This window comes from Urocampus carinirostris, chromosome 16 (genome assembly GCF_059441175.1).
Source record: "Urocampus carinirostris isolate Australia breed hairy pipefish chromosome 16, RoL_Ucar_1.0, whole genome shotgun sequence".
NCBI classification, from domain to species: domain Eukaryota; kingdom Metazoa; phylum Chordata; class Actinopteri; order Syngnathiformes; family Syngnathidae; genus Urocampus; species Urocampus carinirostris.
The window spans coordinates 31,353,654-31,370,987 of NC_142364.1; the positions used below are offsets into that span (position 1 = coordinate 31,353,654).

Here is a 17,334-nt window from a genome sequence, read left to right on the forward strand (position 1 = left end):
GATATTATATTAATACATTGTAAATTTTATGTTGATATTGTGTTCATAATCTGTTTTGGTTGTTTGTCTGTTTGTTTGGATCCCCTAACCAATAGTGTTGTCGGGGCACCATTTCCTGAGGTGTATCTTGGGCAAGCACAGCCTGGTGCCACTCATAACTTTATTCATAGTTGCACGTATTCAACATCGTCTGTCATTTGCAATGCAAATGAAAAACAGTGCCTTTTTCTAAAAACTCATTATTTCTCTTATATTCCTCTCTAGTCTTGACCAAGATAATTATTCAACATTTCCTTTAATTTACATTCTGAGTCAACACAAGACAGGTTTAAATGTATTTTGGGATACATCATTGGCGCCAACTAAAAAAAAAGGAATCAGTGAAACAACAAAACACTCATTTCCCCAAACATACTTACAATTAAGTGAGAAACAAGTTTTTATGGAGAACAAATTTCTCGTTCTCCTTTCTGAGAATCCACAAATATAAAAAACAGACACACCTATTTGTTCATTGTACTGTGTTTACTTGGCTTAGTAATTAGTGTACAGAACATATTTGACAGCGCTAATCCTTTTTCGTTAATATTGCAATAAACGTTTAAGTGGACCTGGACCATTAATTACTATATGAGCCACTTAATATGTGAAATCAAACCTCCCTGGTTATTTATTTGTAAGCGACCTTTTTCTAAGTGAAGTGCAGTCAAGGGTTTTAGGGGAGGCTGTGCCTCCCCTGTCATTATAGAAATATAAAATAAAATGTACCGTATGTTAGACGTTTTTATATATATATATATATATATATATATATATATATATATATATATATATATATATATATATATATATATATATATATATATATATATATATATATTCAGTGTTAAAATTCATTCTCATGTAAATTCACAATTTCTTTATTTGTGTTTTAAATCGCTGAATTTTCATCTTCATTTATGAATCTTATTATTACGAGTGGTTTGTAAATTATTACTGTGCGACGCATCTACAGATACTGAAGCATGCAATTATCTTGCCAAATGGTAGAGGGCGATAGTGAGGCCAAGGATTCTTCTAATTTGTCACACACCTCAGCCACAAACAGCGATCGTATTTACAGCTAGTATTTTCCCCCTCGTTTTTTTGGGGTGTTTTTCTGGGGGGGGTTGCACAGAATTTTTTATTATTATTATTATTATTATTATAAAGGATAACTATTCTCACACTGACACTTTACCACCAGACCACCGGTGGTGCAGATGACTCGACAAGGCATCAGAGCTTATTTTATTATCACACTCGTTTTACGGTGCCAGGAACACTGATTTGCATAGTGCGTTTAAATAAGTTAAACAGTCTCTCCACTATAAATGTTAAAGAATGGAGGAAACAGTCAATCTTTCAACAACATTCTATACGTATTTATACATATTAAACCGAGAGGTTATTGACACACAAGTGAAGAAATGGAGAGACTGTTTGACCGTAAAAGTAGTGCAACAATGGGATAAGCTCTAATGCCTTTTCAAATGTCATCCCTAACATTGTTGGTCTGTTAAATTGTTGGTGCTCTTCCCGCCACTACTCGAGTTCGATTCCCATTGCACTAAATATTTTGCGATTTTGTTTAGTGGCACTTATCGACTGATCAATCATTGCGTTATTGCATTAATATATATACCGCCTGGTTATACACAAATACACACAGCACTTCTTACTGTAGTCTTATGTATTAAATAATTTGACATGGTCTTCCCCCTGAGATTCAATCTGCAACCTCAGTGGAAATATTTAAATCTAAGCTTAAAACACACTTCTATTCTATCGCATATGAATAACCTATATTTTATGTTGACAGTATCCATCCACCCATCCATCCATTATCTGCACCGCTTATCCTCAGTAGGGTCGCGGGGTTGCTGGAGCCCATCTCAGCTGTCTTCGGGCAGTGAGTAGGGGACACCCTAAACTGGTTGCCAGCCAGTCGCAGGGCACACAGGGACAAACAATTTGCTCGCATTCACACCCAGGGACAGTTTGGACCGGCCAATTAGCCTAACATTCATGTTTTTGGAATGTGGGAGGTAACCGGAATGCCTGGAGGAAACCCACAAAAGTACAGGGAGAACATGCAAACTCTATACAGGAAGTTCGATCCACTGTGCCGCCGTGCTGCCCCATGTTGACAATATCCGTGTATTATTTGCCCACATGTAGGTTTTAGATCAGGGGATGGTGTCATAATTGTCTGTGGTTTGCAATAATCTGTGGTCTGTGCAGCCCTTTGAGACTCTTTGTGATTAAGGGCTATACAAATAAACATGACTTGACTTGACTTGACAAAAGACTATTTATTGGGTTTGCACCTTATAATACGTTAAAATACAGCATTCAAAATATCCCTCTGCAAGTTCCTCCACTCCTGACTAGACAGCAAAGAAGGGCATGCCAACTGCCTTGTGGCAGCCATGTTTGATAGAAAGCGTCTTCAAGGACTTGATGTTTTTCTACTCACAGCATCCTCGTGTGCATCGCGGCCTACCCTGCCTCTGTCACAGCTGTCTGCTTGTATCACATTTCGTCGAGACCACAACGCATGCATACGAGCACTATCACAAACAGGATGTGACACACTCAACTGATGATTGGTTCGCTTGTTTCCTTCTACAAGATTGTAGGTCTAATTGGCATGAAATGGCTCTTGCTTAATGATGAATCCTATTTACTGCAGCATGTCACAATTTGCCGAGTAAACAGGAAATCATATTTTGTGCTTTTTTTATACATGTTGCGCCACTTTGAGTGCATCAGGTCTCAACGCCATGGGCATGGGTAACTCAATTAGCTTTGATATAAAATAACTTCTTGATGGAACTAAAACGCATGGTATCTGAACAACAAAGTAATTGAAATCTTGATGAAAGAAAGGAGGATACATTTTGTGCACAAATCAAATTGATTTTTGGTGAATAAAATGTAGCTAAAATCTTAAATAAAATTTCAATTTTTTGAGGTGATTACTGTCCATCCATTCATCCATTATCTGCACCGCTTATCCTCAGTAGGGTCGTGGAGGTGTTGGAACCCATCGCAGTAATCTTCGGGCAGTGGGCTGAACTGGTTGCCAGCCAGTCGCAAGGCACACAGGGACAGACAATTTGCTTGCTCATTCACACCTAGGGATACGTTGGACCGGCCAATTAACCCGACATGCATGTTTTTGGAATGTGGGAGGAAACCGGAGTGCCCGGAGGAAACCCACGCAAGCATGGGGAGAACATGCAAACTCCACACAGGAGGTTCGATCTCATGACCTCAGAACTGTGCTGCACAGGCGCTAACCACTGCGCCGCTGTGCTGCCCAAGTGATTACTGATGCTTTTTGATATGTGTCTCTGCCTTAACCTCTAGGGTCGTAGGGGTACCATTTCCTGTGGTGTGTCTTGGGCAAGTACAGCATGGTGGCGCCCATCCCTCTGCAGGCCAACAAATCTTTCCACTCAGTAGCTGCAATAAATGTTTTATAGCTATAAGATAGTTATTAAGGCTTGGATTGCCCACTGAAAGCCTGGGAGTTAAATGCACAGCCCATAGCTGCATACGAGCTTGCCCAAATTACGAGGGAGAATCCAAGTTAAGAGAATTTCCAAACTGTACCACTAGTGACCAATCAAGACTGCTGACCATCAGCATCAGCTAGTCCCAGTTAGGACCCATTTCCCACCATACTCACCTGATCTCATGCTCTTGTGTTGTGTGTGATTTTTGTTTTAATTTGATTGCATTGCATCTCTTTTCTGAGGCTTAGTTGTGGCCCTAGCCATGAGTTCTGGAAAAGTGTTTTCTAAGAAAATAAGAGGATGATGTCAATTGACTAAAGGCAGAAACTACAATAGCTGTGCATCTTGAGAGCATCTCTTGAATTGAGACGCGAAACCATTTTTGGGTGGTGTTTTTCTTTTTGGCAGGGTCATTGGCACATAAGAACGGAAAACCCAAAGAGTAAGACTGAGTCCAGATGGAGACTAAAATCTTTAAATGTGGGTACTGACAGCTCAAATCTCTACTTGTCTACATAGTGTATATACTGTTTAGAAAAGATTTATCTCTTGTTCTGCCGAGTCAACAAAACCAAAAGTGCGGAGTAAAATAGTTTTGTATTTTTCACATCTAGGGTAACCTACCTGACTGCCTGTGAAAGATGGTGGAAACAATATCTTGTGCTCCTTCACCCTTCCTCCACCACACATACACATCTTTTAGCAACACATTATATTTCGTTTGTTAGTCTTATTTTTCTTAATTTTGTATTTTTTTTTTCAATGACTGTGTACAAGTGTTTTTAGTGACCAGGAAAAGGTGTGTTAAAGCTATTTAGGGCAAACCTGGATTATTTTGGGTGGCTGGTAACGGAGTAATGCATTTTCAGTTGTTACTTATGGGAAAAGATTAGTTTGAGATATAAGAAAGTCTAGATACGTGCTCGTTCCGTGAACAGATACACATAGAAGTGCCACTGTATATCAAATGATTACAGATGACCTCTGTACCTCATCCTTATTTGAGGAGAGCATAACTGAAAACCAATTTAGTCGGATTTGTAATCCTTATTAAGGGAATAAAATACCTCCCATCACAATTTGTGCTTTTGGGTGAGCTGTCCAACAAATCAGAGTCAGTACTACGCAATAAAAGATGAAACTCTTGAGTTTTAATCAAATCCAGCCTTTAATTTTACTTTGAGAGAGGTTTTCACAGTTGTGTTCATCACTCGAGGGAAGTGTCGCTTTGTTGTTTACTTGATATATGATACAATCACACCCAATATTTCCGGCACTGCTGTCTGGCACCCGCATGGACATATTGCAGTGATGATAAAGGAATATTAAAAGTCATATAGCTCCTTCTGTCTGAAGAGCTCTGCCCTAGACTTTCTGACTACAAAAGCATCAAGTCAGCCCTGTGCATATGCACACAGGCATACATGCATGCACTTAACAGGGCAAAATGAGTTATTGATTTTGGAAGACTTTAGAGTGGTCTGGCGGTATTTTTTTTTGTTGTGTTTCTTTACTGATTCAGACTTTTTTCTGGGTACAATAGTTATGTATTGTGTGATTTATCTTTTCTTTTTTTTTAGTCTTAAAGCAGATGCTAAGATAACGTTGGCTTTTTGAAAGTGATACAATTGGTATTAATGCAAACGTAATGTAATGGATGGGTTCATAAAAAAAAATCTATTAGTGAAGTTGCATTATTTAAATCATGTTACATGTTATGTAAAAAAAAGAAAAGCATATTTAATACATATACCTCTTGTGTATGTCTGGGATTCATAAACATCTGTTTCGTAGTGCTGCGATATATGATTTCAACGTTTTCGACAGATGGTGTGCCTCGAGATTTTTTAATGGAAAAGTTGAGCCTTGGGTCGAAAAGGCAACTAGACTGCCTCCTCATTTGAATAACCTTTTGTTTTGAAAATACACAAGAAAAATAAATAACAAAAACAGTGCAAAATTCACGACAAAATAGATGCAAATCAATAGATACATTGCATTTATTTGATATATTTAGTCACATGTCAAGACCAGAACGGAGACAGGACCCACTCGCGTAACGTTTCTCAGTGTTATTGGGAAGAAGGGAAAGGAGCGCACACACGATCCGGAGATCGCTGGTCGCAGGGAGTAGGTTGCTCAGACGCGGAAGTGGGACTTCCGTATCGGGATCGGAAAAAACGCGTCAGTAGCAGGGTCGGAAGAGCAAAAACGTGATCAGTATCAAAAAACGAATCGTTGTTCGGGGCGGGAGAACAAACGTGGTCTAACTCAAAACAGATCATAACTGGAGACTACCAGGAGCAAAAAAACAGGACAGGTGAAAAAGGGCTTGCCGTGTAAAAACAGACATTTGCAGACGGACCGACAAAAGGGGACTGTCAGGACAGAGTTTAAATATTGACAGGGAGCCAATCTGTCAACAAGCTGCAGCTGGCGCCACACAGGCGGGGCCAATTGGGCACCATGGCAACCGTGACACACAGAAGCGCAGCCAAATGGGCGCCATGGCAACCGTGACAGAACAACGGGATTTCTCTATCCGTTCATTTTTCTATATGGCAAATATTTGTAGATATTTCTTTATTTAAACAATAGATTTGTTTCTACACACGGCGGCATCGGTCCTCCATGCAAGTCCTTATTTCAGGGATTTCTGACTTCATCTAAGTTTCTAAAACCATGTAACAGTGTTTGGGTGTCTCTATTTGCAGGATCCTGGCAAAAGTGGGCTCAGATTTCGACCTGCGTACACTGCGGGCTGTGAGAGTGCTCCGGCCCCTTAAACTGGTTTCAGGGATCCCCAGTAAGTTATTTATACTGGTAGTTTAAAGAAATGTTGTTTTATATGAGCATCAATACAGAAAACAAGATGTCTAACTGTTATTTCTTCTTTTAGTTTCTATAATACTGTAGTACATTTAGTCTGACCTCACCCCTATTCTCTAGGGAGCTGATATAATTGTCCGGCATATTGCTGCTACGGGTACCCCCAAAAATCACTTTGAGTCTACAGAGTTTGTATTTTTTTTTTTTTACAATTGAGCAAAATGGCAAAAGTTCGAGACTGCGAGCTGCTGTTTAGTTGCTTTTTTTTAACGCTGTGGTTTTGAATACGGTGCCACTTATCTTTTTTCTTTGTGGCGGCACCAAGGAAAACGGCAAGCTGTTCTTTTCAAAAACGCATTTGCTCAAAATACAAAACACATTGGGAACATTTATTACGCCTGTCAAAAGAAAGGGTCCATGTTTTTGCCAACATTATTTATATGAAATATAAACAGGAGCAAAACAGGAGGTTTGAGGAGGTTGTACTCACAATATTTCAACTTTTTTCACCCACAAGTCAAGAAGATAAAATAGGGTTTCGTTCTTAAATTTGAGCGTGTAGCTTTTAATCAGGTGCACTATGTAGTTTGGAATTTACAGTATGTAAAAGAGCGCACCACAATTTTGCATGAAAAAAGGTTAATTGCTATTCCATTTGTTGAATAATGGTCAATCAAGGGAGTGAGTCCAACAAAAGAACTGTTTTGGACACTTGACCTTTAACTAAACATTACTTGAACTATCAAGAGCAACAACACAAGTCTGGAGTCAGCTAATTAATTAGCTTGTTGTGAGGAGTTAGCTTTTTCTGTCCTCGTGAATTCCTCATTAATTTCACCGTGTGAGGCCGTTGTGTAACCACATTTTTGAGCCCTGTTTCTTTCTTTCACTGGTCTTACTTTTCCCTTTTTTCTGACATGAATGTCTTATGCTTTTATTTAATGTCTGAAAGCAATCGTTGAGTCACCTGTAGCAAAATAATACTTAAAATAGTACTAGTTAAATACCCAAAGGAACTGTATGGAATTTGGAACTTTATTACTCTCTGTCACAATCTTCTGGCTTGGGTCATCATTGCAGCCTTAGTCAACTTGTTCATGATCCACATGAAAGGATTTGCATTTCTTAGACACCCATGAATAAACTATTCTTTTTTTAATCGTTGTTTGGGTTAGGGATGGTGTTTCGACTCTATTTGAAGAAGGCCTCTTATTATTTTCACTATATTCATGCGACACTAACAAATGGGATCAAAAATAAAAATGCAGGGACGAGCATTACGTCACTCTCCAGCATTCCTCTACCCTAATGTGATCTGCCCCAAACAGCTCTGATTAAAGTGAGATAAAAGCAGATAGGCGCAATGGAAAAAAATATTAAGTGGTTTTTTTTTTAACTCGGTCGAAGATTGTTAACTTGTGCTTATGGAGAAAATATTGAACATTCATGTCAAATGACGCACATCACCTTTAAAGGGACATTGTGTATTACTTAGCACCTTCATTCAAAAAAGAACCAATACATAAAGACTGGTTTGTTTTAAATACTCGCAGGAGAAATGTGTATAACTTAATATAACTTACATACACCTAGACGAAGCTGACATGATGGTACGTCATCCTGCTGCTACGGTGTACCCCTAAAATACCCTGTAAAAGGCCATGATACAACGCATTTTTTAGCATTTTTTGTGTCGAAGGATACTTATCCATGTAGAAAGTCTTGCTTATGCATAATAGATTCTTGCACTTTATGCCATTTCATTCTAATTTTATTCAAAAACAAAAATCAGTTGAGAGAATGATGGAAAGTTGCTATGTTTATTTTTTTTTCTTGAATTCAATTTAGCCAATTTTCGCTGAAACATGAAATAATAGGCTATTGATGGTGCCTAAATAATGGCAACTAGCTGTCGGGAAAATAAAACACCGCAAAAATAATTTTAGTGGACACATATCTATCATTTAGCTGTTAGCTTAAGCATTTGTACTGCCAAGTATTGTTTTGCTTGATCAGCTGATGTCAAAAACACTTCCACTTTAAGGGTCGTTTGCTGCAACTAGCACAATATTAGCAACTAGATTGAGCAGCTCTTTTCGATTGATATTGAGTAAATGTGACGATTTTTGCCTGTTGAAAATTCAAAATTAATGACAGAGCCATAACTAAATATTTCTTCATTTATCTGATTATGATTCAATATTTTTTTAGGTTTTCAGTACCTTCAATTAGCTTCACTAGACTAGATGTGACATTTGAAAAATGGTCAACATTCCATCAGCCCTTGGCCTGTCGTCAATTTTTCGATTCAGCCCACCATCCATTTGACTTTTACTCCCCTGCTTTAAAGGTGATAAAACATTGAATATGAACACAAACAGGGTTTTGTCGATACAGTATGTGCTTTTGCAACTATCCTGGTTCACCTCAAGAAAAGTCCATCAGTCAAAATGACATCACAAAACCCACACTACAACTTCATCTTGTCAAAAGTCTGGCCAACCTTTGTTAGGTGCAACTGTGTTGTGTAACAGAAAATTTACATCGTCCATTGATGACTAAACGTACACATTTCTTAGAACAGAGACTTGCATGCCTTACTCTGCATATGCAGATGCTCAGCACAGTGATTAGAAAAAAAGGACTGGTTAGCTTGACTTGCCGTTAGCTTGTTAGTACTATCACAATTAGTATTGTGTTGTATGGGGCTAAGGTGTTTGCCATATCAGATTCATTGGTCTTACTATCGCCATCTGCTATGAGGCAAGCGATTTGCGTGCCGCACAGTGCATCTGAAGACGCACAGCACAGTAATAATCAAATAATTGTATTGATAACATTCATATGGAGGCAATATGGCAGATAGGTGGTTAGCGTCCATAAAACTTGAAAAAAAAATTCTGGATTGCTTGACGCACTGTAAGCTTGCTAATACTATCACTAATACTATCACTAATTATATTGTTTGGGGCTGTGCTGTGTCACAAATCAGAATCCTTGGTCTCACTATTGCCTTCTGTCCTGAGTTAAGATACACTCTCAGAAAAGTAAAAGATTGCATATTAATTGCATTTATAATATTCATTATATAATGAAGAAATTCAGACAATTTGAAAAAGAAAAACTTGATATTGTGAAGTTAAATAAGGAAGAACTTCAACACTGATTTCATATCACAATTTCCATGACGACAGGTAAGGCAGAGCCTCTCCTGAATACACATAACAGCTCATAATGTAGCTCATTTTGTGTCTGTGTCATTCCATATAGTCATGTACTTCTCGTTGAACCCACAGCAGCCTGAAATTTGCTCATCTGGAAGATTCAGAACTTTAATATTCAGTACTTTGGACAGTTGGTCCTGTACTGATCATTTCTAACACGTTGAAAACACTTGTGTGTGTTTGTACTTTTAATGCAAGGATCTGCTGTTTTTTTCCAGGCCTTCAGGTAGTGTTGAAGTCGATCATGAAAGCCATGGTGCCACTCCTTCAGATCGGCCTGCTCCTTTTCTTTGCCATCGTCATGTTTGCCATCATCGGGGTGGAGTTTTACATGGGAAAATTCCACAACACCTGTTTTACCATCGATACTGGTAAGGAAACTTTTTTTTTTAAACGGATCCAGGATGACAGATTTTTCTTACCAATTGTGATAACAGCCGTTATTCTGTTTCTCTTCACCAATATCCATACAGTAATAATGGATGCCAATATCAGACATAATATTGGAGATTTGGGGGGAAATACGATGAAATGCAATACCTATTTTGAGCTGATAATGGACCAATATCTGATACCAAATTTATATCGAGTGTCATGAACCAGAACAGGAGGACCCGGATGCATTATGTTTTCACACAAGCTTTATTTTACGGGAATGGGGCAGTCATGCACATTAACACAAACGCCAGTGATTTGGCGATTGCTGGGCGGAAGAAGAAAGACAGAAGTCTGGTGTGGAACAACAGGAAGCCGGAGACCAACAAGATTGATACCAGTTACACGAGCCGATACCGGACAGATGGTGTCGATCCCGGACAGAACGGGACTGACAGGTTGATAACAGATAAAGGAGACATGAGACAGAGATCAGACAGAACGAGATTGACGGGAACAATACCGGACAGGATACACAAACAGGATACCGGACAGAGTCAAAACACACGTCTTGCGGGTGCAGAGGTTCGTTGACAGACTGATGGTGAGTGAGAGCACTGAGCTGAAATAGGAGGGAAGCCAATCAATCAACGAGCCGCAGCTGGCGCCAAATGGGTAACCATGACATCGAGACATCCCTTATTCCAACTATAATATTTCTAATAATTATGTGTGTATTCCTCTCGTAGAATAAGAGAGATAACTAGTAATCTCCTTTTTTTCCTCACCAATATGAGTATTGATTATATTTTTGGATGCCAATGATGAATATAATATCATACATTTGGGATAAAAGCTGATGAATTTCAATATTGGTTCCAAAACCAATATTACATTGACACTGCCCTTATTCTAAGGATCAGTTTTCTAACTGATTATATTTTTAACGCATTCCTCTCGTAAAATGAGGAACATAACTGGTAACGTTCTGCTTCTCTGCACCTATATCCGTACTTGTAATATTTATAAATGCTAATTTTAGACAAAATATCAGAGATTTACGTTAAAATCTGATTAAATTCGATACTTGTTTTGGAGCTGATCAGCTTGGATCAAGACACTCATCATACTAAGCATCATTTTTCTAACTACTTATATTTCTATTTTATACCTCTCATAAAATGAGAATGATAATTGGTAACATCCTGCTTCTCTTCACTAATATGAACAGTGATAATATTTATGAATGTTAATTTCAGATGTAATATCAGAGATCTTCTTTGGTTTTGGGGCTGAAATCAGACCGTTATATTTAATCCAGACCCTCAACCAAATTTAAGCATCATTTTTCCAATTATTTATACTGTATTTGTAACGTTTTCCTCTTGAAAATAAGAAAATTCCCAAAACGAGCAAAATCATTTGATTTGGCAGATTATATCCCCTATTCTAAAGGGACATTGTGTATTAACTGGTGCCTGCTAAAGGTAAAAAGGTAAGCAACATTAAATGAACTATGATATAAACGTGCATTTTTTTAAAACACTTGTAGGTTGAGAAATTGGTATTTATTTTACACAATATAAGGCTCACCTAGAGGGAGCTGACATGATTGTCGGCCATGTTGCTGCTACAGGTAGATCTAAGACACAAACACCTCGTGAAGTCTGGACAAAAAAAAAAAGTTGTGATTTGGTCACTTTGAGTCTCCTCAGTTTTTATTCTTCTTTGTCCTTTTTAGCACTCGTTTAAGGTTGCACTGGGCAATACATTGACCTTGAGTCGTCGAATAATACACATTGTCCTTTTAAGAATTTGTTTTTTACAAATGTCAGAAAAAAAGAAAATAATATTAGCAAAACAATTAAACTACATAAAAAATATGTCTATGCGGGTTAAAATAGAAAAGTATTGGTGAAAAGCACAACATATGTTAATGGAAACAAAATAGTACATTAATAAAAATGCTACTTATAAAAAACAAGTTTTCCTACCAATTTGATAAAAAATATTTTTAAAATAAAAACACTCACACAAAATATTATTATTGATGTTATGTTTTTTTCTTTTTATAATGTATTTATTATAAAGCTCTGGTTAATAGATATATTGGAGAAGTAATATCGGATTGAATTATAATTGTGATCAATATTGGTGGATTTTTTTTCTTCTTTTTTTTGCAAAAAACGTAAAAATTATTTTGGTTATCATTTCTCCACCTTTTTATCTACGGCAGGGCTCTCAAACTTGTTGGCCAATTATGGCCCTCAAAATTATAGTTTAAGGCCCCTGCCTTAATTTTGAAAGTTGCATACAAGCGCAGCCGATGTAAAATATGGATTCACTTATTTCTGATTTATTGATTAATTTTTATATTAATTTTCAATAGTTTTTATTTTTAGATTTTGTGTGAAAAATATTTCAAACATATATTTGAAAACAGTGGAATATTTTTAATATTTATTTTCTGTGGAAACCACATTCCTTAGCTCCGATGGCAGCCGAGTAAATTGAGTTTGAGACTCCTACAGTTATGCAGTATACGTCATTCCGTATTTATGCACATTTACGTTTTTTACAGCATCTTTGTAGATATGTGTGTGTTATAGCAAACACAGCATAGTCGCTCACCACTATTTGTCAAACCCCGATTTGGATTTATGACACCTTATTATTCAGACATTGATTGATAGCTTGTGCTGAGACTTATGCTTAAACTCAAGCTCAGACAGTTTAAAGGTGGTTGCACTCAATCAATTGCTCTCCTGCATCGGAAGTGTGTTGCACTGATTACGAAACCTGACGTTGCAACTTGTAGGCGCACACCAAGCACTTTTATCTCCTGCTTGTGTGGATGCAGCTGATCTTTTCTGTCAAATCATAGATTGAAATATTTTAAAGCTGTCAACTATATAAGTAGACTCTAAAGACATATATTTACATATTTTTATTCCAGTTTTGTATTTTATTGTTTATAAGTACTTTAGTTTACCGTATGTGTGTCAAGACAGGGTACATATTTAACCTTTAACCTCATATGTCTTTTTTAAATTCAGCCCATATCCTAAATGTAGTCCTTGCTTAAACATTTGATAGCTGGTTGCTTTTGATACTTTAATGTGATTATTTTTAGTCTTATGAAAGACAATTAGGGTTAAGTGACTCCTTAAGCAAGTCAAGTATCTTGGGTCAAAACAAGCTCCAGGCATTTTTCTGAAACACGTACTTAAAGGGGCACTGCGTAATACTTGACCAGTAAATGTCTCTGTATTGTGTTGCACAAATGTTGATCAAAATGAGAAAAAAACCCAACTTAAAATGTAATTGTGGCTTATTGTTTTTGAAAAAAAAAATGTATAAAACGAAACAAGGTTTGTTCAAAATGGCTTTTGATTGGCTGTATACAATATCCACAGGTTACAGGCCCAAGACTACCCAGCACTATGGTTAAAATCATTACAACATATTATAAAAAAAAAGCTAAACCTACAAACACATGGGCACCCAAAACTCTAAAGTAGAATTTAACATTGTTAGTTTAAAAACGTGTCTGTCTGTTCTTTTTTTTTCCTTTTTATCTGAGGACTTTAAACATGCAGTTTAGAAAATACAACTTTTTGATTGGATTATATAACTGAATATGGACTCCACTGCGTCCATGGTTTATGTAAGTATGTTGTCATTACCGGAATAAGGCTTTTATCCTGCTTTGGGAACAACAAGTAGGGCTGGAACCCAAGGGACATCAGAGTTCTTCTGAACCAGAGCACGGCCTTTAGATGGTGATGGACAGGAGCTCCGGTGGAGGGCAAAGTGCATTGTGTGAGGGCATTGGTGTAGAAACTGTGTGACAACAGCATGAGTAAGCGTGCACGTGAACGACTGCCGTCCTTCCTAGTCAATAGGAGTTGAAAAAATATAAATCATTTTCTTCTGTTATCATATGAAGCCATTGATATAGTCTATACACAATGATAACAACTCTGACAGAGCCACGTTGGATAGATACTGGCATAGGTCATCATGGTATTTGGTATGCTGGAAGCACAGACAGGAGAACCTTACAGAGAGTCATTAACACATGCCAGAAAATCATCAGATGTTCTCTCCCTAGTCTGGAAAACATTCCCGACGACATTATGAGGACTTCTTTCATTCTGGTGACCACCTCTTTGACCGAACTGCCCTCTGGCAGATGTTAAATGTCCCTTAGAACAAGGACTAACATGCTCAGAGACAGGTTCTTACCTTGAGCCATCACCATCCTAAACAAGCACACTAGACTGTAAAAAGAAATCCTGCCCACGTGTAGATGAAAAAGTATAATGATATTCTATGTTTTCATTTTCAATTTTGGACAATGTTGCTGCAAATTATGTTGTAGCAAAGTTCTGATGCACTTAGTTAACAGGAAATACCGTAAATATTTTCCTATCCATCCAAATATTCTTCAATATTCTTTTTTTACATGCTTTATTTCATTTGTATCCACTACGTTGTTATCCATCTATTCATTCATTTTCTGCACCGCTTATCATCATTAGAGTTGGGGGCGTGCTGATCTCATCACAGGCATCTGCGGGCAATGGGCAGGAGACTCCCTGAACTGGTTGCAAAACAGTCACAGGGCACACAGAGACAGACAACTCACACGCTCATCCACACCTAGGGACAATTTGGACCAGCCAATTAACTTGACATGCCCAGAGGAAACCCAAACAAACTCAGGCACGGAGGAAACATGCAAACCCCGCGCGGGGAGGCCGTTAGCTGTACTTGAACCTCCACACCGTCAGGCTAAAACCGCTGACCACTCACCCTCTGTACCACACATTGTTATCAATGACAATAAAGATAACAAATTGAGTGATTCCACTTTTAACTTGACTCACCAAATTACGTTGTTTTTTTTTTCTCCTAAAATGACTGCATTGTTCCAACAAACAAAACAAAACAAATTTTCTTCGATAATTTGGCTTTCAAACAGAATTAACTCTTTTGGGTGTACAGTGATACCTCGTTTATTAGTAATAGGTGAGATTCGTGAAGTACAAAGCCTAATTTTTTTACAATTATTTCATAATTAGATACTTTTCAACACATTGAAATAAATGAAGAAAACTTTTACAGAACTATGCATTCATCTAACAAATAAAAGTATTGTATATTATATTCATTTACCTATTATTGACCAATAACTACTGTCTTTAGGACTGTTTAGCCAATCAGAATGCAGAACACACGATGAAAATCGGTGAAGTGATGAAACCCCGAAAAGTAAACCTCGATACAGCGAGGGATTAATCTACCTGTTCAGTACCTGAATTTAACAGGGTAAACGCAGTTTGTAAAAGCAAATAGAGACCTCTAATGTTCCTTGGGCCCCGAGTCTGGCTGACACAGCATCTGTCAGTGGGAAGCAAAGGGCCTGTTTTACAGGAGTGGCACTAGAGGCATGTTGTCCTGGCAAAGTGGCTCTGCACATCATTGTTAAAACTTCATCCAGGGAAGAAATGTTGGCCAGGGAAGCATCTGTTGGACTCAGCACATTCGTTCCCGTCCGCGGACTATTTGACGCGTGCTTGCGCAACCTTTAAACTGTCTCTCAGCATCTCCCCTGCAGTCCAAAGCAATTAAAACTCAACTATGTAGGTAAGAAACTTTACTGAATGACGCCATATGCAACATCAGATACAACTTAAAACATGGTTGGGCAAACTTTTTGATTGGCTGGCCACATTGGGTTAAAAGTTTTGGTGAAAGGGCCAGGGGTTAAAGAAATATAGATTCCCCCCACCCCCCCCCCCCTTATCATTACAGTCTTTTTTTCATATTCAAAGTGCTTTATTTGAGCTGAGAAAAAAAGAAGCAACATTCTCTCTCCTCATCTCATTCTAGTTTGAATGAATGAAAACTTTATTCGAACATTAAAATAAAAATGGAACAAAAACAATAACTCAACAACAAAATAATGTTACATAATATGTTCGAAAAGGGGTAGTAAGAAGCAAATTCTTATATTCCCTACCCCTTCATCTTCCATATTAATAATATTAATATATACAACATTAATAATCACAGTTATTATATAACAATATGATATATATGTGATATAACAATAGTAACAATGACACTAAGTTAACCATAGTTCTAGACGCACTATTCCCAATTTCTCGTATCACTCATACCCCATTTTCTTCATCTCTGTATTCCACCAGGAATGTTTTTTTGTATTTAAATTTGAACAAGTGAATAGTTGGACATTGTTTGATCTCGTCTTGTAAATTGTTCCAAAGTTTGACTCCACACACAGACACACACATACTTTCCCTGGTGGTTCTCACATTTGGGATTATGAATTTACGACAGCCCCTTAAGTTATAATTTCCCTCTTTCCGAATGAATAATTCATGGATGTTTTCTGGCACTATGTTTTTGTTGACCTTAAATAGCAGTTGTGCAGTGAAAAATTTTACTAAATCATCTAATTTTAATAATTTGGATGGAAAATGTAGGAGTATCCAATTTTTTTTATCTTTTCGCTCCTATTTTAAAAGGATGTAGCTCATTTATCGTCCTTTGTACTGTAACGTTAATGCAAAATAATAACAAATGGCAAAGTGTAGATACGTCTTTTTACAATAACAAAGAAAATATGCATTTTTGAATAACATGCAGACATGGACATGTTATATTTCATGTTTTATCCATAAATTGGCCAATAAATGAAAGATATTTTGACAAAAAAAGAAATGCAAGAATGCAAAGTAATAAATTGTATCTCTTTTCAAGCACTACATTTTACAGTATGCATTTAAAAACTTAAAATGCAACAAGGTTAGTTCGACCAACTGCCCAGTGCAACCTTTTTTCCATTACATTTTTTATTGGGGACAACAGTGGCACCAAATAAACTCACCTCAAAAATACTACAGAGATATTACAAAATCACTCAAAAAAATCTACTTAATAACACAATACTAGAAATATTACAAAACTATAACAGAAATACTACAAAAATACTACTAAGGTAGTAGTACAGAAATACTACGAAAATACTACTACAGTAATACAAAACTTAATATAAATATGGTAAGTTCAGATTGTTTGCGGATCTTGTAAAAATCGCACGGACAAATACATCAAGGTTTTTCAAAAGCTTACAAATACGAGCCGCTTGTAGACTATTTTTATATGGCCAACCCAAAAATGTCAAAGTTTAATGACGATACATATAACGGTAAGTAGAGTACTACTAACAAAAAATGTAGTTTTTTTATTTTTATTTGTCCTTACGGTCTCTTAGTGTGTCTCCTACCAGAATGCTAATACATAATTTACAA

The 17,334-nt window shown here is 37.1% G+C and overlaps 1 protein-coding gene across 4 annotated transcripts in view; it reads left to right on the forward strand.

The window, feature by feature from the left end:
- Window positions 1-6,284: 6,284 nt before the first annotated feature.
- cacna1bb (calcium voltage-gated channel subunit alpha1 Bb) overlaps window positions 6,285-17,334 on the forward strand; it is a 146,978-nt gene continuing 135,928 nt past the window's right edge. For 3 of the 4 annotated variants that reach the window (XM_088356091.1, XM_088356092.1, XM_088356093.1), the window contains exons 1-2: window positions 6,288-6,369; window positions 9,835-9,987. In XM_088356091.1, the coding sequence (XP_088212217.1) occupies window positions 9,861-9,987 (127 nt within the window). In that variant the 5' untranslated portion in view covers window positions 6,288-6,369; window positions 9,835-9,860. Of the gene's footprint in view, window positions 6,370-9,834; window positions 9,988-17,334 lie in introns of all 4 variants that reach the window. The other variant, XM_088356094.1, reaches the window with a different exon arrangement.